At 42.5% G+C, this 24,717-nt stretch overlaps 1 protein-coding gene and 1 non-coding gene across 3 annotated transcripts in view; one reads left to right on the top strand and one right to left on the bottom strand.

Moving 5' to 3' along the window:
• Window positions 1-24,717, top strand: part of CNTRL (centriolin) — a 77,006-nt gene that overhangs the window by 30,345 nt on the left and 21,944 nt on the right. For both annotated transcript variants that reach the window (XM_038744725.1, XM_038744724.1), the window contains exons 16-26: window positions 2,834-2,979; window positions 6,236-6,443; window positions 6,973-7,152; window positions 10,509-10,688; window positions 12,135-12,251; window positions 13,679-13,820; window positions 16,685-16,833; window positions 18,105-18,291; window positions 18,752-19,068; window positions 23,419-23,633; window positions 23,865-24,057. In XM_038744725.1, the coding sequence (XP_038600653.1) occupies window positions 2,834-2,979; window positions 6,236-6,443; window positions 6,973-7,152; window positions 10,509-10,688; window positions 12,135-12,251; window positions 13,679-13,820; window positions 16,685-16,833; window positions 18,105-18,291; window positions 18,752-19,068; window positions 23,419-23,633; window positions 23,865-24,057 (2,034 nt within the window). The remainder of the gene's footprint in view (window positions 1-2,833; window positions 2,980-6,235; window positions 6,444-6,972; window positions 7,153-10,508; window positions 10,689-12,134; window positions 12,252-13,678; window positions 13,821-16,684; window positions 16,834-18,104; window positions 18,292-18,751; window positions 19,069-23,418; window positions 23,634-23,864; window positions 24,058-24,717) is intronic.
• Window positions 21,777-21,848, bottom strand: TRNAA-UGC. The gene has a single exon. It is a non-coding gene; the product is annotated as a tRNA-Ala (tRNA).

Here is a 24,717-nt window from a genome sequence, read left to right as displayed (position 1 = left end):
GCAACAGGCCGTCTAGTATGCCCACAGCAAGCCTGACATGGCTCCCGGCGTCTCTCCGAAGATGGTTCTGCACTGCTGAGAGACTTGTAGAGAGTTTACTGTTTAAGGAGCCCAAGGTGGCACTGTGTGGTGGCATCTCTCCAGCCCGTCCCCTCATCCCTCCCCGCAGCTGCTCAGGTACTGAGCCTTTTGCTGCTCCCAAACCTCATCCCATCCCAGCCCAGTGAATGTGCTATTTCCAGGGCAAAGGAGATGATTGCAGCTTCCTCTGTCCCTCCTTCCCATTCTCTCTTCACTTCCTGTGACTTGGTGACAAACATGCGGAGGAAGAGGGAATGGCTCCAAGACCCACTAGGCTGGCACTTGGCATTCCCCACTTCAGTTGCCCAAAAGCAGACTTTGTGTCCAAGTGGGAGACTGTAATAATATTTATGGTATTTGTACCTACTATGTGCCAAGCACTGTTCTAAACTCTGGAGTAGATACACGGTAAGCCGTTTGTCCCTCGTGGGGCTCAGTCTTAATCCCCATTTTACAGATGTGGTAACAGGCACAGGGAAGTTAAGTGGCTTGCCCAAGGTCACATAGCAGACAAGTGGCGGAGATGGGGTTAGGACCCACATCCTCTTTCCCCTAAGCCATGCTGCTTCTCTAGTCCCACCCAGCTATAGAGGGAACACGTGCTAAATTCAGAAAAGCACTGGTATAGAAATCAGATTGAATATAATCCCTACCCATAACAGTCTATAGGAAGGGACAGCTTGTATTTTATTTTCATTTTACTGATGATAAAACTGAGGCATAAAAAAGTTAAATGACAACCAAGGTCACATCACAAGCCAGTGGAGAAGCCAGGACTAGAATTGGGTTTTATGACTCCCAATCCCCTGCTCTTTTTACTAGGCCACACTATCCCCCAAAATGCCAGCTCTAAAATACTTTTTTTATGGTATCTGTTAAGTACTTGCTAAGTGCCAACCACCGTTCTAAGCACTGGGGTAGATACAAGCTAGTCGGGTTGGACACGGTCCATGTCCCATGTTGGGCTCACAGTCTTAATTCCCATTTTACTGATGAGGTAACTGAGGCACTGAGAAGTGAAGAGACTTGCCCAAGGTCAAAAGCAGACAAATGGCAGAGTCGACATTAAAATCCATGTCTTCCCGATTCCCAAGCCTAAGACTTGTCGTGTTGATTCTGGTAATCTGGCCAGAGACAATGATACTGATTATCAGGCCAAAGAATGTAGATAGAATGAAGGAAATCTACCAAATGTTTAGGTATGATGTTTGAGACGCCGATACATTGTCTTAAACAAAATCATCACCCTATTACTTTTTATTCTCCACAAGAGAGAAATTTTCCTCATCAAATTCCTATTAAAGCAATTTCAGGTTTTGAAAGCCATAAAAATATCAATAATTTCGAGCCTAATTATTGATTGTTGTATTTAGGAAACTAGAGGAAAGCAGCATGGCCAGTGGAAAGAGCACAGACCTGGGAATCAGAGGACCTGGATTCTAATCCTGGTTCCACCACTTGTCTGCTCTGTGACCGTGGACAAGTCTCTTAGCTTCTCTGTGCCTCATTTTCTTCATCTGTAACATGAGGATTAAATACCCTCTCTCCCTTCTATTTTAGACTATGAACCCATGACTGTGTCCAACCTAATTGTCTTGTATCTACTCCAGCACTTAGTAGAGTTCTTGGCACGTAGCGGGTACTAATGAATATCACCATTATTAATATCAGTGATTTAAAAAATAAAAGATGGTTTTCATTTGTAGTTTGTTAGCCCTACTGCTCCATATACTTAGTATATATACTAAGTATATATATGTATATACATATATATGTATATAAGTATATACATATACTTAGCCCTGCTGAGAGCTCACCTCCTCCAAGAGGCCTTCCCAGACCTAGCCCCTTCCTTCCTCTCCCCCTCGTCCCCCTCTCCATCCCCTCCTTCTTACCTCCTTCCCTTCCCCACAGCACCTGTATATATGTTTGTACATATTTATTACTCTATTTATTTATTTATTTATTTTATTTGTACATATCTATTCTATTTATTTTATTTTGTTAGTATGTTTGGTTTTGTTCTCTGTCTCCCCCTTTTAGACTGTGAGCCCACTGTTGGGTAGGGACTGTCTCTATATGTTGCCAATTTGTGCTTCCCAAGCGCTTAGTACAGTGCTCTGCACATAGTAAGCGCTCAATAAATACGATTGATTAGTTAAATTGAGGTCTCCCTTTTTCCAAATACTGATTAGCTTTTAGAAATAGTTACAGGCATCTGCGAAGGGGAAAGGATCTTGTTTCTTATATAAACTCCAATATTGATTGCCTTAACTTGGCAGTTTCCCCATTGTCATAAGTACCATGAAACAAAGTTATGGGAAGTTGTCCACACAAAAGTTGGAAGTTCTCTGGTAATTCATGGAGAACAAGTATCAGTTGGTGCTCTAGTGATAGAATATGTTGGCACACAATGCTTCTCATCCAGTCAGTGGTGCAATTCCTTTGGAGGAATTAACTAGCATCACTGCTTTACACCAATATTACCCCTATTTGGTGCAAGTAACTGGTGGTGATGATGGTATTTAAGCACTTACTATGTGTCAAGCACTGCTCTAAGCGCTGGATAGATACAAGTTAATCAGTTTACACACAGTCTATGTCCCACATTGGGAATCCCTGTCCCACGTGTCCAGGACTGGAGGTTGTGGAGACTGTCCTGTTTAACAGTAATCATCTATGAAAATATGGAAATGCTTCTTTGCGAGCTCTATCTTTCAGTAGTCAGAACTGTTTCTTTTTCTTTCTGTAGGGTGACAATAACTTCTTGAAACAACAGCTTAAAGACTTCCAAAATCAGCTCAGTCATGTAGCCGATGGCTTGATTCACCCAGAAGAAGCTGCAGCTCGAGTGGGTGAATTGAGGAGAAAATTGAAGGCTGGAGTTGGTGAGATTAGGTGAGTAAAATCAATAAAATGTTTATAACTGGAGAGTGCACAGGTATGGTTAAGTATTTGAGATTAGAAAGCTAGATCTATCTCTGTGAATATTGTTATTCAGAGGCTCCTCTCTATAGGATTTTTCTGGTGCAGCAGTTAATCCGCTAAAATACAAGGATATTATTAAAATGCCAATATACATTTTGGCATTTAGTAAATGCTTACTAGGTGCCTGGCACTTTGGGTAGGTAGAATAAAATCAGATGAGACACAGTCTCTGTCCCACAATCTAAGAAGAAGGGAGACCAGGAATTTTATCTCCATCCTTCCAAAGAGGAAACTGAGGCCCAGAGAGATTACGTTACTCATCCAAGGCCCCACAGGCTAGTGGCAAGGCTGGGTTTAGAATCCAGGATTTTCAGACCCATATTCTTACAAGAAGACCACACTACCTGTTTTCTAATTTTGTTGCTCTCATGGCCAAACTAGTATTGGGTGTCAAAGAGCACAGACCCGGGAGTCAAAGGACCTGAGTTGTAATCCCAGCTCTGCCACTTGTCAGCCATGTGACCTTGGGTAAGTCACGCAACTTCTCTGTGTCTCAGCTTCCCCATCTGTAAAATGGATATTAAGGCTATGAATCCCACATGGGACACGGACTGTGTCCAACCTGGTTAGCTTGTGTCTACCTCAGTGTTTAGTACAGTGCCTGGCTTATAGTACGCATTTAATAAATACCAGTTTTAAAAAAACAAATTTTAGCAGGAATTGAGCCATGTGGACCAAGTTGACATTTTGCGGGGGTCTAATCTCCCCTCTAAGATTGCTTCTGCAACTCTAGTGCTCATGTGTGGATGATTTAATCCCCATTTTAAGGTAAATGAGGCATAGAGAAGTTAAATGACTTGTGCCCAAGGTCCCACAGCAGATGAGTGGCAGAGCCGGGATCAGAAGCAAGAATCTCCTGACTCCCGAGCCCGTGCTTCATCCACTAGTCTGCACTGGTTCTTGGTTGATCCTCAAAAATGTGTCACCCCTATAGCTATTACGAAGATAGCTGCTGTTTGGACCATTATGAAGTTGGTATTCTCAAATTAGCTGCTGAAAGGCTGCCTGTGCCAACTTGTCTGGCTCTTGAAATCACAGGGATTGGGCAACAGGAGAGAGGAGCATGCATGCACCAGAGTTTATGCCCCATAGCTCTTCATCTCAGTGCTTCCAGGAGGAGCTTAATTCTTATTGACTCAGGTGTGTGTGTGTTTTACACATTTATGGAGTGCTGCCCCCCCATAGGATGTCACCACGACTGGAAGGAAGAGGTGGACTTCCACCCATGTTTTCTGCAGCCGTTTTATGTTTCAGAAGACCAAAACACAGGGAGAAGAATTGAGGAAGGAGAGACATTTTGGTTACGGCAACTCCTGCTGCCTCCTGGCCCCAACTGTAGAAGCTACTCATGGCTCCCCTTACATCTGGACTGACCCTGGAACGGATGGTGGTGGAGTGATGTTTTTGAGGATCATGTGATGGGGGGTGGGCATGACCTTACTAGAGCGTCCAGCCCTGATTATAAATGTCAATTAATGCTGCCGTGGTCCAGAGTAAGAAATTAGTGGAAGGTTAGCCTGGGAGGAATGAAGAGTGAGAACTGAGCTGTAGAGGGAAGAACAAAGCTTATGTTTAAGTAGGGGACCGGGGAGGGAGAGCTTTAAAGACAATGACTAGTAGTTGTTTTTTTTTTTTTTTCAATGCGATTGACACCTAATTTATCGATACTCAAACTTCAGGGTTTTCCATCCATTAGCCCTTGTTCCTCTCCTCTGCATTCCCATTCCTATAGAGGAGGCTCGAACATTCCCCAAAGTCCTAGCTGTCAGGCAACAAGGGGAGTAGGCAGCATGGATTTTTCAGGAACCCTGGGCAACAAGCTAGCAAATGGGTAATAATAATAATAATAATAATAATAATAATAATAATATTGGTACTAGTGGTATTTGTGAAGTCCTCGTTATGCGCCAAGAGCTATACTTAGCACGGGAGTATATACAAGATAGTCAGTTCAGGCACATTCGGTGTTCCACATGGGCTCACAAGCTGTAAGGGGAAAAACTGACATTAAGTCCCCATTTTATAGGTGAGGAAACTAAGACACAGAGAAGCTAAGTGACTTGCCCAAAATTACTCAGCAGGCAGATGGTGAAGTTGGAATTAGAACCCAGGTCCTTTGACGCCCATGCTCTTAATCAGTGGTATTTATTTAGTGCTTACTATGTGCAGAGCACTGTACAGAGTGATTTAGAGAGTACAGTACAATAGAGTTGGTAGACACAACAAGCTTACAGTCTAGAGGATCACTGTGGTTAAACGCTTACTCTGTGCCATGCATTGTTCTAAACTCTGGGGTAGATACAAGTTAATCGGGTCGGACACAGTCCCTATCCAACACAGAGCTCACATTCTAAATAGAAGAACAGATATTTCACCCCCATTTTACAGTTGGGGAAACTCGGGCACAGTGAAGTTAAGAGACTTACCCAAGGTCACACAGCAGACAGCAGAGCTGGGATTAGGACTCGGGTCTTCTGACTCCTAAGCCTGTGATCTACCCACTAGGCCATGCTGATTTTCATAATCACAGGGCAAAGAAGACTAATACTTTCCTATCTGTACTTTATCAAGTGTTTGCCTCTCTTGCTAGATTGTAAGGTTCTTGAGGTCAGGGATCGTGTATACTAATTCTATTGTACTACCTCAAACACTTAATACTGTGCTTTGCACACCGCAGTTGCTCAGTAAGTGTTATTGGTTGATTCTCTCATTTTGTGCTGAATTGTGGCAGAAGTGCTAGTAGCAAATCTCCTTATTAGCTAGCTGGCTAATGAAATACTGTTGTCCAAAGGCCAGTTAAGAGACATATGAATGCTATTAAATATTTCATTCCAATCCTACATTTGCTCCAGCAGACCCAATAGTCAAATTTAAATGGAATGCAAATATTATTAAGGAAAAAGCAGATTTTCTGTGTTTTATGAAACAAATCTTGTTGATTCATTCATTCAGTCATTCATTCAATCGTATTTATTGAGCGCTTACTGTGTGCAGAGCACTGTACTAAGCGCTTGGGAAGTACAACGGAAGTTAGATATTTTGTGGAACGGACACATTTCCGTACTACGTGCAAGTCTTTAAGCAGTCTTTCATTGGCTCTTCCGGTATTCAGTGCCACGGAAAAAAATCTCTCTCTTTAATCTTGAATTTTGTATTTTCCTTTCAGAACCCGAAATCCTTCTGACATTTTGGGAAAGAGCCTTGCAGATTTACAGAAGCAGTTCAATGAAATCCTGACTCGATCTCAGTGGGAAAAAGAAGAAGCCCAAGATAGACAGAGAAAACTCCAAGAGGAGATGGCGTTGCAGCAAGAGCAACTGGCGGATGGGCAAGAGGCATATAGGAAGGCCTGCAACAGAGCTGCGGAAGCCAGGGTGAGCGAGCAAAACTGAGGCTTTAAAATGGTCCAACTGCACTAGAAACCAGTTCTGTTTCCCCATGGTATACAATGTTTCTAGTCTTCCTTTCTTATGAACTACAATGTATTTGTTGTTTCCATGAGATGAACCCAAGCTTGGATGGCTGAAATTTGATACAGGATGTGCCTCCTCCACTGGGGAGGAAAAAAAGAAACAAAAAGCCAATAAAACAGGCTTAAATGCAAGCTGTGTTCTTGCAGCTCTGGGAACCAGAGGTGTTCTAAAACGTGATGGGGATTCTCCGGAGGACTGGGTGCCAAGATTTTCTTTCTTTTCTTTTCTTTTTTTCTTAAAGTGATGTAATGTTGATGCAGACAGTCAAACATTAAATTAAACCACCTTTTTTCTTCAAGTGGGCATGTACTCTATTCTTCGTATATAATTTCAGTACACCCCTTGAATAATAAAAGGAGGTTGCATACATGTAGCTCACTAAAACATTGAAAATCTGTATTGAAACCAAATTTTTTTTTTTTTTTTGCAGATTCAATCAGATAAAAGGCAGCATGATGCTAGAGTTCGGCAACTAGAGAATGAAATCCAACACTTGCAGGAAAACCTAAAGAGTATGGAAGAAATCCAGGGTCTCACAGATCAGCAGCTTCAGGAAGCTGATGAGGAGAAAGAGCGGATTCTTATGCAGCTGGAAGATTTAGAAAATAAGGTGGAAAAAGACAAAGGAAGAATTTTTTTAGACTTTAAATTTCCTTGTTCTACCTTTAATATAATTTTAATATTTGAGAATATCTAGAATTTCTTTATTTAAAATATCTAGAATTTCTTTATTTAGAATAAAGAAAGAATGAGAAGCAGCATGGCCTAATGGACCGGCCTGGGAATCAGAGAACCTGGGTTCTACTCCCGGCTCCACCACTCACCTGCTCTGTGACCTTGGGCAGATCACTTTCACTTCTCTGTGCCTCAGTCCCCTCATCTGCAGAATGGGGGTTCAGTATCTGTTCTCCTTCCTACTTAGATTGTAAGCCTCTCGTAGGACCCGATTGTCTTGTATTTACCCCAGCGCTTAGAACAGTGATTTGTACATAGTAAGTGCTTAACAAATAGCACAGTTATTAGGGGGAGGGGTCTCTGAACACGGCTTTGTGGGATGCCCTCAATGAGTTCTTGAGACGGAGGGGGACCCCATGAAAGAAAATGAGAAAAAGAGCCCAGAGAAATAGGAGGAGAAACCATGTTAGTACTGTGTTCTGCAAAACTGAGGCCAGATGGTGTTTCAAGGAGGAAGGAATGGTCCACAGTTTAAAGGCGGCTGAGTGGTCAAGGAGAATCAGGATAGAGTCAAGCCCTTTTGACTTGGCTAGAAGGAGGTCATTGGTGACAAACTTTGAGAGTGCAAGCCTATTTAGTTGGTCATGGAGAAGAAATGAAGATATCCTATGCTTTCTAGGAATTTGGGTAGGAATGGGAGCAGAGAGATGGAGAGAGAGTTGGAGGGGGCCGTGAGGTTGAAGGAAGACTTTTTTAGAATGAACACATTTAAAAGCAGAATAGAAGGAGCTCCTGCAGAATGAGAAGTTGAAAACATCTGTCAGGACAGAAAAGAGAGCAGGAGCAAGTGATTTTTTGGAGATGAGGCAGGATTGGGTTTGAGGCTCAAGGAGAGGGGATGGATTTAAGGAGAAGGCAGGAGAACTCCCATTAAGCAGCTGGGAAGCAGGAGGAAGACAAGCTGCACTGGAGTGTTCGGGGAGTGGGGGGGGGTAATGGATTTTAGGAAAGTTAACACCTGATGGCTTTGATTTTTGCAAACAAATAGTTGGTGAAGTCATCAGGATTAGACAGGGCAGTGGTGGGAGAGTGGAGATTTCAGGAGGGAGATTGAAGGTTTGAAGAAGTTGGTGGGGTTTGCATGTATGGGGCTCAGTTAAGGAGGAATAGTAGAATAGTTGAACAGGAAATGATTGCGTTTTAGCACAGCAGTGAATTTGTAGTGGCAGAAGTTGTCTCAGAGCCTGGATTGCCCCCGCACAGGTGTGAGCAGAGGAATTGGACTGCAGCAGTGATTGAGGGCAAGAGGGTTGGAAGTGCAAGAGTGACAAAGGGATGTTAGGGTAAGGGATTTGAGATTGATAGAGAAGCTAGAATTGAGGATGCTATTTTCATCTCTAAGGATGGTATGGAGTTCGGGAGGGATGAAATAGCTTGGGCCAGGTGGAATGGGTCTATCCTGTGGAGGTCATGGTAAGAGACCAAATTCTGAGGGTCAGAAAATGTGGGTGAAGTGGCAGATAGAAAGTAGAAAGTCGTTGTTGGGGATTGGCAAATCAGAGTTTGTGAGGCTAGAAATTAGGCATTGCTTAGAGGTGTTTGTCCGTGTTGGTGAGTGGCTGAGGTGGGCTGAAACTAGTGGTCAGCAGAGTTGAAAAGGATACAGATGTATCGTCAACATGGGAGTTAAAGTCCCCAAGGATCAGAGTAGGAGAAGGGAGTGAGAGTAGGAAGTGAGAAAGGCATCCAAAGCAGCAAGAAATGCAGAGGTGGAACTAAGAGGGTGGTAAATAACTGCAAATAGTAGCTGTAAAGGGTGAGAGAGGAGAGGAATGTGGGATTCGAAGGAAGAGAAGAAGGGGGCAAAATAGATCAAAAGTGACAGACTTGAATTTCCCTTTCCCTGTGAGATGGGGACAGTGAGAGAAAATGTTGTGGGGGTGGTGGTGAGGGAAGGAAGAGAGAGAGAGAGAGAGATATCAGGTGAGAGCCAAGTCTCGGTGAAGGCTAGGTGAAACAGTGAGTAGGCCAGGAACAGGTCAGGTATGAGGAGATGTTTGCCCATGATGGAGTTGTGGTCCCGTATACCACATTATGGTGTTTGTTAAGCACTTACTATGTGCCAGGCACTGTTCTAAACACTGGAGCAGATACAAGGTAATCAAGTTGGACACAGTCCCTGTCCCACATGGAACTCACAGTCTTAATCCCCATTTTACAGATGAGGTAACTGAGGCCCAGAGAAGTGAAGTGACTTGCCCAAGGTCACTCAGCAGACAGGCGGCAGAGCTGGGATTAGAACTCATGACCTTCTTACTCCCAGGCCCATGTTCTATCCACTATGCCGTCACGCTGAATGGAGATTGGAGATTGGGAAAGGGAGGGCAGAGTATGGTAGGTGGGAATTCGAGACAGAAGTGAGGTGCCAGAGGGCATTGTGAGAGAAGCGGTGGGGCCTTGGTGGGGTAGGGGAGAGAGTAACAGGGATAGAGACGGGGTGTGAAGAATCGGAAGGAACAGTGTGGAGGCAGGCCCAAATTAAGTGATAAATTGAGAAGGCAGCTTCTGAACCCCTGCTTTATTCCATTTTGGAGAATGGTATGTGGCTGTGGTCTCTGTGCAACTTAGAGGGGACTCAGTTGCCCAGGGTGGGTTACTTGGAAGACAGCCGAATGGTAGTCTTCTGGCATAGTATCTGCCTCTCTTAAATCCCCTGTTCGTTTCTGGTGGAGTGGAGAGAGTATTTTTATTTGTTTTTTAATGGTATTTCTTAAATGCTTCCTGTGCACCGCACACTGTTCTAAGCACTGGAGTTGGTACAGGTTTATCAGGTTGGAAACAGCCCTGGTCCCACGTGGGGCTCGCAGTCTTAATTGGAGGGAGGAGGATTTAATCCCCATTTTACATACGAGGTAACTGAGGCACAGAGAAGTTAGGTGACTTGCCCAAGGTCATGCAGAAGGTAAGTGGTAGAGCTGGGATTAGGACCCAGGTCCTCTCACTCCCAGACATGGGCTCTTGCCACTAGGCCACACTGCTTTCCATGGGTCTTGCAGCCTTAGTCTTTCCTGGGGATGGGCATGTGGTCATTGGCATTTAAGAGTGGGTCTCAGGAGCCCAGGGGATTGATGGATGAATGGCACAGGTCAAGCAGCTTCTGAATCCCCTCACTGTTCTGGGGAGGGGTGGGGTTTGCGGCTGCGTTGACATTATCACCACCGATGGGTTTGACCTTCCATCAGTTTCTAACGGGTGACTCACCTTTTTAAATCAGTCTTCCTTTTACTTTAGAAAAAGCTAGAAGATGCCAAGGCCCAAAAGCAGTTTCTTGGTCTGGATAAAGAGCTGAAGGACTTAAAGAAAGCAATGGCTGCTTCTGATAAACTAGCAACTGCTGAGCTCACTGTTGCCAAAGATCAGCTCAAGTCACTTCACGGAACAGTTCTCAAGATGAACCAGGAGCGAGCCGAGGTGAGTCCTGGCTTGGCTGATGTTCACAGTAAAGATTTGTTAGCACTTGCAGTACACACATTTATAAGGAGAATATGCTCATGTGTATAAACCTGTGGAACACAGGTGTCAATTTTGGGCTGAAATTTATTATCTATAGAACCAAATTCCCTGAATGAGTTGTTTACCCCTGTGGCCTCCAATCCCTCTCCTCCATATTTGTACTTGTATCTGTATCACACTGGCTTCTGCTCCTCCTCTCCACGGAAACTGCCCCCTCTAAGGTCACCAGTGATCTCCTTGCCAAATCCAGTGACCTCTACTCCATCTGAATCCCCCTTGACCTTTCAGCTGCCTTTGACACTGGACAACCCCTTTCTCCAGGAAAACCTCTCTAGCTTGGCTTCACTGACCATGTCCTTTCCATGTTTTCCTCACCTCTCTGGCTGCTCCTTCTCAGTCTCTTTTGCCAGCTCCTCCTCTGCCTCACACCTCATAACTATGGGAGTCCTCCAAAGCCCAGTTCTGGGTCCCCTACTGTTCTCCATTTTCATCCACTCCCTTGGAGAACTCAATCACTCCCATGGCTTCAACTACCATCTCTTAAGTGGATGATTCCCAGATCTACCTCTCCAGCCCCTTCCCTTCTCTCCTCCACATTTCCTCCTGTCACTTTCCCTATTCACCCTCTTTTCAGCATCTCTTATGCCCTTGGGTTTGTATAACCTGAGCACTTTGTTACTCACCCCAGCCCCACAGCCCTAATGTTCATATCTTTATACTCTGTCATTTCCGTTCTCTAATTTATTTTAATGTCTGTCTCCCCCTCTAGTGTGTAAGTTCACTGTGGGCAGTGATTGTGCCTGCCATCTCTATCATATTATATTCTCCCAAGCACTTAACAAAGTGCTCTGAACACAGTAAGCACTCAATAAATACCATTAATTTTTTTTAGTGGTATTTGTTAAGCACTTACGTGCCAGGCGCTTTACTAAGTGCTGGCGCATATACTAACTTATCAGGTTGGGCACAGTCCCTGTCCCACATGGGGCTCACAGTCTTATTCCCCATTTTCCAAATGAGGTAACTGAGGCACAGGAAGTTAAGTGACTTGCCTAAGGTCACTCAGCAGAGAAGTGGGAGAGATGGGATTAGAACCCAGGTCTTTCTGACTCACAGGCCTGTGCTGTATCCACTAGGCCATGCTGCTTCTCATTGAAATGTTGTATTTAAAATATGCATTAGCACCATAACCCTAATCTTCTGGGCAGGTATTTTGTATATGAACAAGTGTATTGACACATTTTTATGTTGTGTCCACCTGGAAAGATATGTGAAAGCTGTGAGCCAGTAGAGCCTCATAACAAACTAAACTTTTTGCCTAGTTTCTAAATATCAGTAGTAAATTTGAACTTTGTGATGCATAATAGCACAAACTGTTTCTAAAGCTTTGCCTTTTCCCTGTAGCAATTGCAGGAGACTGAAAAGTTCAGTAGGCAGGCAGCCCGGGCAGCCCAAGATCTTACCAGAGCAGAAGCAGAGATAGACCTGCTGCAAAGTCTGCTAAAGGAAAAAGAAGAGCAGGTAAATCGATGAGGTGTTCATTCTTTCTCTGCAGGAAAAAAACAAACATTTAGCTTTTGAGGAATTCATTTCCAAATTTCTCAGGGCTTTTAATTTAGTCTGATTTGAATGGTATGAAGGATAGGTAAGAGAGCAGAACAGCTGTCTCATGCATGAACTTAATAAATGCCATTGTGACAATGACGATGATGATGTTGAAGAACTGGAAGGAAGCCTTTCACTTAAAATTCTAACGTCTTCCTTAAGGTTTGACGCCCAGTGCTGCCAATTTTTCATTTGAGCTTATGGGCAGGAGTGGAAGAGGCTTGGGGGAAGAGAAGAGGGAATACAAAGGGAAGATAAGGAAGCAAAAGGTACAAAAGGAGGAACGCCTTCTCCTTGTCCACCGCTGGTGCCCTCCAAAAACCAGGGTCCTCTCGTCCCTTCCCCTAACCCTCGGGAAGAGGAACTGTCCACCTGCTTGCTCATCCTGGTCCATTCTGCCCAGACAATCAGAGAATCCCCTAGAAGCAGACTGCATTCAGCTTCCATGTCCCCATAGCAGGGCGCGTCCCCAAAGGACATCTCCACACTACTCTCAGCAAGGATCTACCGATCTCAGCCATAGCTGCTCTCTCTGCCGCCATTACCCCAAACTGGGGCCATGGTTGCAGATCTTGATCCAACAGCCTTCACTCATCCTCAGCTTCTGCTGCCCTGTGAGGACAGGAAACATGGCCGTGATGTCATCTTCCTCATCCTCCCAGCAAGGGCGAAAGGTGTAACCCCCATCTTGGCTCTACCTCTGGCCCCTTTCCCTCTCCAGGAGGCAGAACAAATTGGCCCTGGATGTCCATCCTGCTTTAAAAGCTCTGGGGAGGGGAAGCATAGTCCTATTTCAATCCTGGAAGAAACCCAAGAAGACGTGGGGGAGGAGGAGACCAGGAGATGGTGGTTAATGGGAAATGAATGGATAAAAGAAGAGTGGGATTGGAAGGGTGGGAGGTAAGAGATCTTAAAGGAGAGACAAAATGTAGAGGAAAAGACTAAAAAAAAAGTCTTTAGGAGAGAAGAGGGGAAAAGGGCCTAAAAAGAGGGGATGGGGGAAGGGGATGGGGGGAAGGAATAGTAAAAGGGAGAATATTACAAGGGTGGAGAGTGGAGATGAGGAACCAGGAGAGGGACAGAAGTATCACAATCAGAAGAGACAAGTGGTACAGGAAGAGAAGGGGGGCACAGAGGATCTAAGAAGAGAGTTGATAAGATTAGAATGAACAGAGCAGATAAGCATGTTCAGCTAACAGAAAGCGGAAACATGGGAGGAGCCAGACCATTGTTGAAGTTCCCAGAATGTTTCCTGAGGTTCAGCTAGTTCTGAATATTACTTATTTGCAAGGTCAGGTGCTATTTGTGGGGATTTAATTGGGCCTTTTTCATTGTTTCAATAGTTTCAAGTTGAGCTGGAGAAAGATGCTTGTACAATTGTGTCCAACTCCCACATGCTGGATATTGATCAGTTAAATCAGACCATGAAAAGACAAAGGGCAGAGATTGAAAGACTAAGGGATGTACTGGACCACACAAGGTCAGGTAAAGTATCCATTTTAATTTTTTTATTGACCATTCCAGGGTTCCCTTTGACCACTGCCTTCTCTTTCTTGCCACCTCCTGTCAATGAGATGATCTCTTTGCAAAAGTCTTCAGTTTGCTCATCCCGTTCTGGGCTAGTGTCACAAAGGGAACTTTGCTTATAAATAAATTCTGTATAGAATCGTATCATCACCTCTGTAGTCACTGTTCTGAATTTTCCACATGTCTCTAGACTTTAAGCTGCTTATGGCCAGGGTACATGTCTACTATTTCTGTTGTATAATACTCTCCCAAGTGCTTAGTACAGTGCTCTGCACGTAGTAAGTGTTCACTTAAGGTGGGTTCCCTTCTATTCTCCATCTCCCCTCCACTCCCCTTAAGGGGATGAGAAGGACACAGAAGACAACAAACCGCTCTCAGCCCCACAGCACTTAAGTCCAGTACCCATAATTTATTTTAAAGTCTCTCTCCCCCTCTAGACTGTTAAGTTCAATAAATACAACTGATTGATATTGGACCCAAAGGCACTGGGGTAGTGTGTTCTGGTTACAGCTTAGAGGCAGTGCAAATGTGGAAGGCACTGGCACAGATTTGGGGTAGGAAAGAATGGTGCTATGGAGGAGAGTGAGGAGGGGAACAGGGATAGGGAAAATGTTAAGGGAATAGGAAGGGAAAAGAGAAGAGGATTACAAAGAGGAAAAAAGGGAGCAAGGGAATGTCTTAGCAGTGCGTATTGTTCAATTGGGAAGACTTATTTTTATCAATTCCCCAGTGACAGTAAGGACTAAAATTATGTATAGATTATATCTACCTCTGTTTTCGTTTTTTTCTGAGAATTTTTGTATGTGGAAAGAACATTAGCCTGGGCAGGGAACATGTCTACCAACAGTTGTACTCTCCCAAGGTATTAGTACAGGAGGACAGAGATTAGATGGCAAAAGGACAAAGGAGAAAGTCCATCATCTAACCTGGGCAAAGAAAGGATATTATTGCTTGTTTAGAAAAATACAGTAGATGTATCAAAAAAGGTCCTTACATTAGGAGTAGGAATAAACTATGCTACTGTTCTTTCCATATCGACAAATTCTCAGAAAAAGGAAACAGGTAAGTTTAAACTATAATTTTAGGCCTTACTGTTACTGGGGTTTTTGATAAAAACTGGTCTTTCCAACTGAGCAATATGCACTATGACATCAGTTAAATTTATTGAGCACTTACTCTGTGTATAGTATTGTATTAAGCTCTAGGGAGAGTACAAAATAATAGCTTTCGTAAGCATGTTGTTTCCTGCCCACAAGGAGCTTAGAATCTAGAGAGGGGGACAGACATTAAATAATGTCTGTTACAGGTGTATACATAAGTGCTGTGGGGCTGAGAGTGGGGTGTCTTCTGTGTCCTTCTCATCCCCTTAAGGTGCCTCTCTTCATTCCCAGTCCTCACTGCCCATTTTCTGTCATCCATCTCCCTTTTTTGTGGTTTTCTTTCTCTATAACCCTTGGTCATTCTTGTCTTCCTTCAGGTGCCTTACTACATTGCCCTCTGTTTCCTGATCTTCATTTCCCCTTTATCCTGGCTCTCCTGCTCTTCCTCCTTCTGGTCTCTCCACTTCTCTCAATACCTCTCAATCTCCCTATTTCCTAATTCCTCTCCTTTTCGCTCTCTCTCTCTCTCTCTCTCTCTCTCTCTCTCTCTCCATCTCTCTCTGTCTCTCCGTCTCTCTCCTTTCCACAACCCCTCCTTGCTCACTTCTTTCCTCTTTGTAAACTTCTTCTCTTTTTCCCTGTTCCCCTCCTCCATACCCTAATCTTTCCTACCCCAAATCTGTGTCAGTGCCCTCCACATTAGCACTACCTGTGAACTGTCAGAACACATTACCCCAGAGCTTTGGGGTCTCAATTGTATTTTTTTGAGCACTTTATTGAATACAGTATACATGATTCCTGCGCACAGGTTTACAGTCTAGAGGAAAAATATAGGGAAAAAGGAACAACAGCTCCCTATCATTCATTTAGTCATTCAGTCCTATTTATTGAGCGCTTACTGTTTGCAGAGCACTGAGTGCTTGGGAAAGTACAGTATAACAATAAACAGTGACATTCCCTGCTCACAACGAGCTTACAGTCTAGTTTTTAGACTGTGAGCCCACTGTTGGGTAGGGACTGTCTCTATATGTTGCCAACTTGTACTTCCCAAGTGCTTAGTACAGTGCTCTGCACACAGTAAGCGCTCAATAAATACGATTGATAGTGGGGGGAGACAGACATCAATACAAATAAATAAAATTACCGATATGTTCATAAGTGCTGTGGGGCTGGGACTGGGGAAGAGCAAAGGGAGCAAGTCAGAGTGACGCAGAAGTGAGTGGGAGAGGAGGAAAAATGGGGCTTAGTCTAGGAAGGCTTTTTAGAGTAGATGTAGCTTCAATAAGATTTTGACCTGCCCTTGTGCCTCCTGGGAGTGTACTACATTTCTTCAGTAAACTAACGTTACTGAGCCTGAACTCCAGGGAGCCAGCAACTCCCATTTTAGCATATAGTTATCCAAATTTGTCTGTGAAAATAGGGAAATATTGAAAAACTATTTTGAGATCATTGTAAAGATTTGTCACTGGTTCCTAAGTTCTTAGATCAGACCTATCCTACCGCTTTTCTTCCTGACATTCCAGGTAATTGTTTAAAATATTTCAATGAAACCAGAAAGAGATGATTTTCTTGTAAATATATCCCTGAATTTCAGTAACACGTATAGCACCTTCAAAAACGTAAGACTAAAAGCAAGCAGTATACTGAGCTCATAAAAGTTTTCATAGAGAGCAAGCCGATATGATTTGCACACTAAGTTTGGAAGATGTCGTTTCTTCGTAGATACCAAAGGAGGAATAGAGAATTTATTGGATGAAATTGCAACCCTCCGAAGTGTCCTTTCTCACCAGAGTGATTATATCACCAGCATAGCAGATCCTTTCAGAAGAAGAGGATATTGGTACTTTATGCCACCATCGTCATCATCTAAAGTAGGGAAAATTTAGCATTGACTTGGGGAGGGTAGAGTGGTAATCCTGAATTTTTTTGTATTTGAGAAAAGTAATTACGGCCCCTCTTAAATTCTTATAGGGCTTCTAACCAGTGGGAACCATTGTAACCAAGTTTATTTTTAATGCTCTAGATAAATTAACTTTCTCACAAATGGGCAGCTTTCTGTAATTAAAGGGGAAAATGAGGACTTTGTGTGGGATGCACAAGGCTATCTGCACCTTTAAATCCTTATTCTAGATTATTCTGAGCAGACTCAGTGATAAGATGCTTAGTGATAAGCGCTTAGTACAGTGCTCTGCACACAGTAAGCGCTCAATAAATATGATTGATGATGATAAGATGCTCATTCCAGTACGGGCCCTTTTCTGGGCAGTCTCCAGGTTTCTCTTTAGTTTCCAGAGTGGCTTTACTAAGGCAGGGTCCCATTCTCTCACAAAGTATAGGGTGACTTTTTTTGTTCCGAGAGTCACAGGGTCAATTTTTTTTTTTGTACCGTTGAGCTTTTATTATTAATGTAGATTTTTATTGTTCAAGTGCGTTGAACCCAGTTTCGTCTGATAAATTGCTCATCTGCTTTTTGTTTGAAAAAGCGTGGCTTAGTGACAAGAGCACAGGCTTGGGAGTCAGAGGAAGTGGGTTCTAATCCTGGCTCCACCACTTGTCTGCTGTGTAACTTTGGGCAAGCCACTTAACTTCTCTGTGCCTGTTATCTCATCTGTAAAATGGGGATTGAAACTGTAAGCCCCATGTGGGACAACCTGACTACCTTGTATCTCCCCCAGTGCTTAGAACAGTGCTTGGCACATAGTAAGCACTTAACCAATACCATTATTATTATTATTTGTGCCAAATGAGATGTGTTCCCTCACTTTTTTTTTTGGTCGGTTAATGTGGAATTTCCCTAATGCTTCATTTTCATGAAACATTATTCCTTACATGCATTTCAAAGTCACTGAAGACCAGAAGGGCGACAGTGATGTTGATTTAGCAAATATGATGGGTTTTGAGTTAATGGGATTGGAAACATCATGAGGAACCTACTATATTCTGTGTCCTAATGATAATTTCTTCTCATTGGTGACAACACCAGCAGCTCAACAGTCTGAATTGTAGTCATAGGAAAGCAACAGCTTTGCAGGTGTCCCAACCCCAGAAACTATAATTATTTCACCAGGTTCACAAGTGAAGAGCTAAATCTTAGTTTGCATTTTCAGTGAATGCCGCGGTGTTGATATTTCATCTTATTTAGGTTTCCAGTCCCAGTTCACACAGTACCAAAGATTCTGGAGTTGGGTTGAAGTGCACAGCCTCCAACCCTGCTAGAGAAGAGCCTGCTCGGGGCAGGCAAAAGAAAACCACAAGGCCCCTTCCTGCAGAAGGATGTTGGATTTATTCGCCAGTCAGAAAAGGACTACAGAGATCTCATTTTAATAGAGGTAAGTGCATTGTCACATAAGCACTTACGATTGAAAAACTCTGCACCGAAATGAAGAATTTTTAAAAAAACTGCATTTGGCTTTGAAAAATCTTTACTCAATAAGTACTTTCCACGCGGCCTGTGTGCTGAAACAGCACAGCTCACCTGTTCAGCAGAAATGGTTTTGACTAGAGAAGCAGCGTGGCTCAGTGGAAAGAGCCCGGGCTTTGGAGTCAGGGGTCGTGGGTTCAAATCCCGGCTCTGCCAACTGTCGGCTGTGTGACTTTGGGCAAGTCACTTAACTTCTCTGGGCCTCAGTTACCTCATCTGTAAAATGGGGATTAAAACTGTGAGCCCCCCCCCCCCGTGGGACAATCTGATCACCTTGTAACCTCCCCAGTGCTTAGAACAGTGCTTTGCGCTTAATAAATGCCGTCATTATTATTATTATACCCTTTTCTCCATTTCATTTTTTCAAGATGGAGGCAGCGGAGAAGATAGCGGGGCAGAGAGCGAATTGGACGTTCCGGCCGAGCCTCTCTTTATGCCTCCTCCTGGTTCCGTTATTTATACCGTCCTTCCAGATGGGGCCCCTGTCCCCCAGGGAACTGTAATCTACGGTCCTCCTCCTCCTCCTGTGCCAGCCAGCGGCAGACCACATGCCCCAGGAACTGTTATTTATGGACCTCCTCCCGCTGGGGCCCACCTCGTTTACGGCCCTCCCCCACCCAACTTTTCCGTCCCTCTCATCCCGGTGGGAGTGCTTCACTGCAATGTTCCTGAACATCATAACTTGGTAAGAAAGAGGCGTTGCGTCAAAGTCTTATTGACTTATAATTGGAAAATGGCAGGGTGCTTGAACTCCTTTGTCTTCTGGTTCCTGCAGTTTGATTTGTTTTCGGGTCTTATCAAAGTAACCTTCTGTTTTCCTCGTGTGAGATTTCAAGGGCTATGCCTGAGCATCATCATAGACCCATGGGGACGGCTACCTGCTCCCTTGCCATCCCTCATTTCCCCACCCTATTTGGCATCCCCGTGTGTTGAGTCTGAACTTAAGCACTTTGATACACATCTAATAAATATTTAATTAATTAATTAATTAATTAATTAAATATTTAATTAATTAATTAATTAATTAATTAATTAATTATTTATTTAATTTATTTGTACATATCTATTCTATTTATTTTATTTTGTTAGTATGTTTGGTTTTGTTCTCTGTCTCCCCCTTTTAGATAAATAAATTTTAATAAATAATTTATTTATTAAAGATAAATAATTTAAATAATTTAAATTTATTAAATTTATTATTTATTTATTTAATGTATTTGTACATATCTATTCTATTTATTTTATTTTGTTAGTATGTTTGGTTTTGTTCTCTGTCTCCCCCTTTTAGGTAAATAAATTTTAATAAATAATTTATTTATTAAAGATAAATAATTTAAATAATTTAAATTTATTAAATTTATTATTTATTTATTTAATGTATTTGTACATATCTATTCTATTTATTTTATTTTGTTAGTATGTTTGGTTTTGTTCTCTGTCTCCCCCTTTTAGGTAAATAAATTTTAATAAATAATTTATTTATTAAAGATAAATAATTTAAATAAATTAAATTTATTTAATTTATTATTTATTTATTTAATTTATTTGTACATATCTATTCTATTTATTTTATTTTGTTAGTATGTTTGGTTTTGTTCTCTGTCTCCCCCTTTTAGACTGTGAGCCCACTGTTGGGTAGGGACTGTCTCTAGATGTTGCCAATTTGTACTTCCCAAGCGCTTAGTACAGTGCTCTGCACATAGTAAGCGCTCAATAAATACGATTGATGATGATGATCCCACCCCCACAGTAATAACAGTAAATAATGATGGCATTATTAAGCGCTTACTATGTGCAAAGCACTGTTCTGAGTGCTGGGGAGGTTACAAGGTGATCAGGGTGTCCCATGGGGGGCTCACAGTCTTAATCCCCATTTTACAGATGAGGTAACTGAGGCACAGAGAAGTTAAGTGCCTTGCCCAAAGTCACACAGCTGACAGTTGGCGGAGCTGGGATTTGAACCCATGACCTCTGACTCCAAAACCCGTGCTCTTTCTACTGAGCCACGCTGCTTCTCTCAGTACTTATGTACATATCCCTTTTAGACTGTGAGCCCACTGTTGGGTAGGGACTGTCTGTATATGTTGCCAACTTGTACTTCCCAAGCGCTTAGTACAGTGCTCTGCACACATTAAGCGCTCAATAAATATGATTGATGATATCCCTCTAATCTGCTGCTTCCCCTTCCTGTAACACATTTTAACATCTGTACCCTCCATTAGATTGTAAGCTCTTTGAGGTCAGGGATCGAGTCTACCAACTCTGTTTTATTAGTGCTTAGTGCAGAGTACTGCATGTAGTAAACGCTCAGTAAATACCACCGATTGATTGATCCTTTTGGGTGCATGGAGAGATCAGGTGTGGGGTAGAGCAGCAGCAAGCGCCCAACTTCTTCCGAGAACTCATTTCAAAATGCCAATTGTCAGTCAGTAATGTACTGAGTGTTTACTGTGTGCAGAGCACTGGGCTAAGCACTTGGGAGAGTACAGAATAACAACAAGTGTAGAGTCTAGAGGGCTTTCTGTTGGGTCCCAGCATAAAATTATAGGGAATCATCCTCGAACTCTGGAGACATGTTCTTCTCTCTCCTTTCAATCCTGATCGTGCTTGTATCCCTGGAACACAAAAGATTTTCAGTCATGTATTAATCAATCAATCAATCGTATTTATTGAGCGCTTACTGTGTGCAGAGCACTGTACTAAGTGTATTAAGCTTAAGTATTAAGTGTATTAATACCAAGTGTATTAAGCACTTACTATGTGCTAAGTTCCAGGGTGGATACAGGATAATTAAGTCAGAAACCTCAAACAGGAGCTTACCGCCTGAGTGGGGATAAACAGATACAGAAAAGGACAGTAAATTTAAAAAGTAGGTAACAGGGTCAACAATCCAAAACAACTAGGCAAAAGTAAGTAGCTAAGCAGCATATTTGGAAGGGGGAGTCCTGGGGCCTCTCAATAATCCTGATCAAAGCAACAGTCCATTCTCTCCCTTCAGAAGGACGGTCATGGGGGTCTGCATCATATTTTAATGCCTTTCTTAGTTCTTCAAGGTGTTCCGTAGTACCAAGACTAAATTTATCTAGTGGGGCTAGCACTTACTATGTGCCAAGCAATGTTCTAAACGCTGGGTAGCTACCAATCAATCAATCCTATTTATTGAGTGCTTACTGTGTGCGGAGCACTGTACTAAGCGCTTGGGAAGTACAAGTTGGCAACATATAGAGACAGTCCCTACCCAGCAGCGGGCTCACAGTCTAAAAGAAAAGTCATGATTATTTCATTAATTCCGATTGCCCGAAGAATTACTACAGTAATATTTTGTGAGAACACAGTTACTTTGAAGGAAGGTAACTCTTTAATTCTAAAACTTTGGCTAATGTTAAAAATCAATGGAGATGCCGGGGATCGAACCCGGGGCCTCATACCTGCAAAGCATGCGCTCTACCACTGAGCTACATCCCCCAGGTAATACCAGGTACCAGGTAATCTGGTTGTCGCATGTGGGGCTCACACTTTTAATCCCAATTTTACAGATGAGATAACTGAGGCACAGAGAAGTTAAGTGACTTGCCCAAAGTCAAACAGCAGACAAGTGGCGGAGCTGAAATTAGAACCTATGTCCTCTGACTTCCAAGCCCATGCTCTTTCCTCTAAGCCAAGCTGTAAAAATAAAATGCTGAGACATTTCTGAGGGCTAGGATCCAATAGAATATGTGCATTTCTTGCTCTAGATCTGTACTTGTAAGAGACAGGTAAGAAACGAGCTTTCCAACTATTGTGGGCAGGGGAATGTGTCTACCAACTTTGGTGTACTCTCCCAAGCACTTAGTAAAGTGCTCTGCACACGGTTAGTGCTCAATAAATACTACTGATCAATTGATTTTAAAGATAGAAGACATTTTATTGGGTAATTTTAGTTGAAGCAAAACTGCTACAAAATATGAATTTGATAGGTTTTACCACCATCATCACTCCAGAATGTTGCCAGATTGAAAGCACTGAAAGATTTGACTTCCTTATTCCTTGCTGACAACCCAATTACAAATCTTCCTCATTACGATCTGTATACCATATTTCCCCTCAGATCGTTGGAGAGCTTGGAGGGTCAGCCAGTGACCAATCAAGACAGGCAGCTGGCTTTTGAGAGGTTCAGTTTAGGTAATTTGAAGGAGCTTTTAAAAAGTGCCAATTTAGGGATACAGTACAATCAGTTAAATCATATTCATAGTTTCATGACCCCATTTGAAACTCTATCAGTTTAAAATTTAATGTTGTCAGACCTGACAAGTATTTTATCAAGTTTTCTAAGATTACATTATTTATGTAGATGTATTCTTTCCTCACCTGGTACTCCTAGTCCACTCTCTTCATTCCTCCCAAGCTAATCTTGTAACTGTTCTTCGCTCTCGACTTTCCCGCCTCCATCTCCTTTCTTGTGCTGTTACCCTGACGTGGAAATCCATCCCCCCTCCAAATCCATCAGACCGTAGTACTTCTGAAAGGTCACCTTCCCTGATTAATTTCCAGCATCTCAAGTCATATAAACCCATAAATCATCTATCTCTAGCATATAAATGCGAATTCCTACTCATCCTCACTACTGATCCTGAGTCATCCTCTCTACTGAGGATGAGTATGAATAAGAATTTATGTATATTGAATTCTACATTTACTCATTTAGAGAAGCGGCGTGACTCAGTGGAAAGAGCACGGGCTTGGGAGCCAGGGGTTATGGGTTCTAATCCCGACTCCGCCACTTGTCAGCTGTGTAACTTTGGGCAAGTCTCTTCTCGTCTGTACCTCATCTGTAAAATGGGGATTAAGACTGTGAGCCCCACGTTTGACAACCTGATCACCTTTGTATCCACCCCCAACACTTAGAACAGTGCTTCGCACATAGTAAGCGCTTAACAAATGCCATCATTATTATTATTTAATAGAATATTTATAGTATCCCTGAGAAATCTCTTGCTGCAGTTCTGGTGTTCTCTTCTGTTTCTTTGCAATAACTTGTGCTTTCATTTATGTTTAGGAGAATGAGATTTCTAGACTGGAAGACCTTGTGCATCATTTAAAGTCTCAGAGAAAGACAGATAAATGGGCAAGAGTGTCTAAGAAGGAGGAGCAGTCGATTAAAGGAATGGAAGAGCTCCATCAACACATTGAAGATCTCTTGCATGAAAGAGAAGAGTTAGAGTACGAAGTAGCAAACTTGCATAAGAGAATCCAAAAACAGAACAAGCGCAAGTAAGACTGTTAGCCCAGAATGTGCAGTTGGTTCAAGAAAAATGGTGGTATTGTTATTTTATTACAACTGATACTGATCAACAGGGGTGTAGCCGTTCACTAAACGTTTTGAAGAATAAAAAGGTGAATTCATTAAGAATTCATCCACGGTCCCACTGTATTAAACTAAGTAACATTTATGTAAAACAAATGGGCAGGAGTTCAATGTTCGATTTTTGTGAAATTTTTCAGGGATTTTATTGAAGGACACATGGACGGTCTTGTTAAAGAACTAAAAATAGAAAATTCCCTGCAACATCACGAAGACATTGTAGATGAAATTGAATGCATTGAAAAGACTCTCCTGAAGCGCCGAGCTGAACTCAGGGAAGCAGATCGACTTCTGGCTGAGGCTGAAAATGAACTTGCCCGCTCACGAGAGAAAGTAAATCTGTTTGTTCCGGGGACCAGTTCGTTAAGGGAGTTGCTCTTTTCCCATAGTTCTGATTATGAAGATACAAAAGAAGTTTGTCAGTTGCAGCCATTTCTGTTTCGCAGCTTTCATTGAATGTTCATATGTCTAGCAGTGAAATTAGACAATTTCACCCAATATTGCCGTGCATATGGGAGAGGAAAGTTTCTGGAAAAAGTATTAAACTGTTAAGAAATTTGAACTACTAGGCTGTGATCCGAGAGAGTTACCCAGACAGTTTATACAAGTACAAACAGAAAAAATTTTGAGCTATATGAAGCCATTTGGCTGGTCTAGACTGAACAAAAATTTCTTCCCTGTCATAAACCAAGCTGTTAACTTTGTTGGGAAGGAAATCCCTGCCTTGCTTTCATTCTGCTTATCTAAGAAAAGGCCTCCTTTGCATCTCTGAGGTTAGTGAACTTTACCAGTTCATTTTACTAATAGTCATGAAGTTGGGGGATTTCATCACATTTTCTTTCTGTGGGACATCTTTGGAAGGAAGCCCTTGGCCAAACTGAATATAAATGCATTGACCTTCAGGGTCAGAGCAAGAATTACAGTTTTTCAGTCAACCTAGTCTAACATTTAGTTTTAAACTAATTGCTACAAAAGAAAAATATTGTAATGAAA

The sequence above is a fragment of the Tachyglossus aculeatus genome, chromosome 4 (assembly GCF_015852505.1).
Source record: "Tachyglossus aculeatus isolate mTacAcu1 chromosome 4, mTacAcu1.pri, whole genome shotgun sequence".
Taxonomy (NCBI): domain Eukaryota; kingdom Metazoa; phylum Chordata; class Mammalia; order Monotremata; family Tachyglossidae; genus Tachyglossus; species Tachyglossus aculeatus.
Note: the sequence above shows the minus strand (reverse complement) of the source record. Positions and strands in the feature narration are given on the sequence as shown.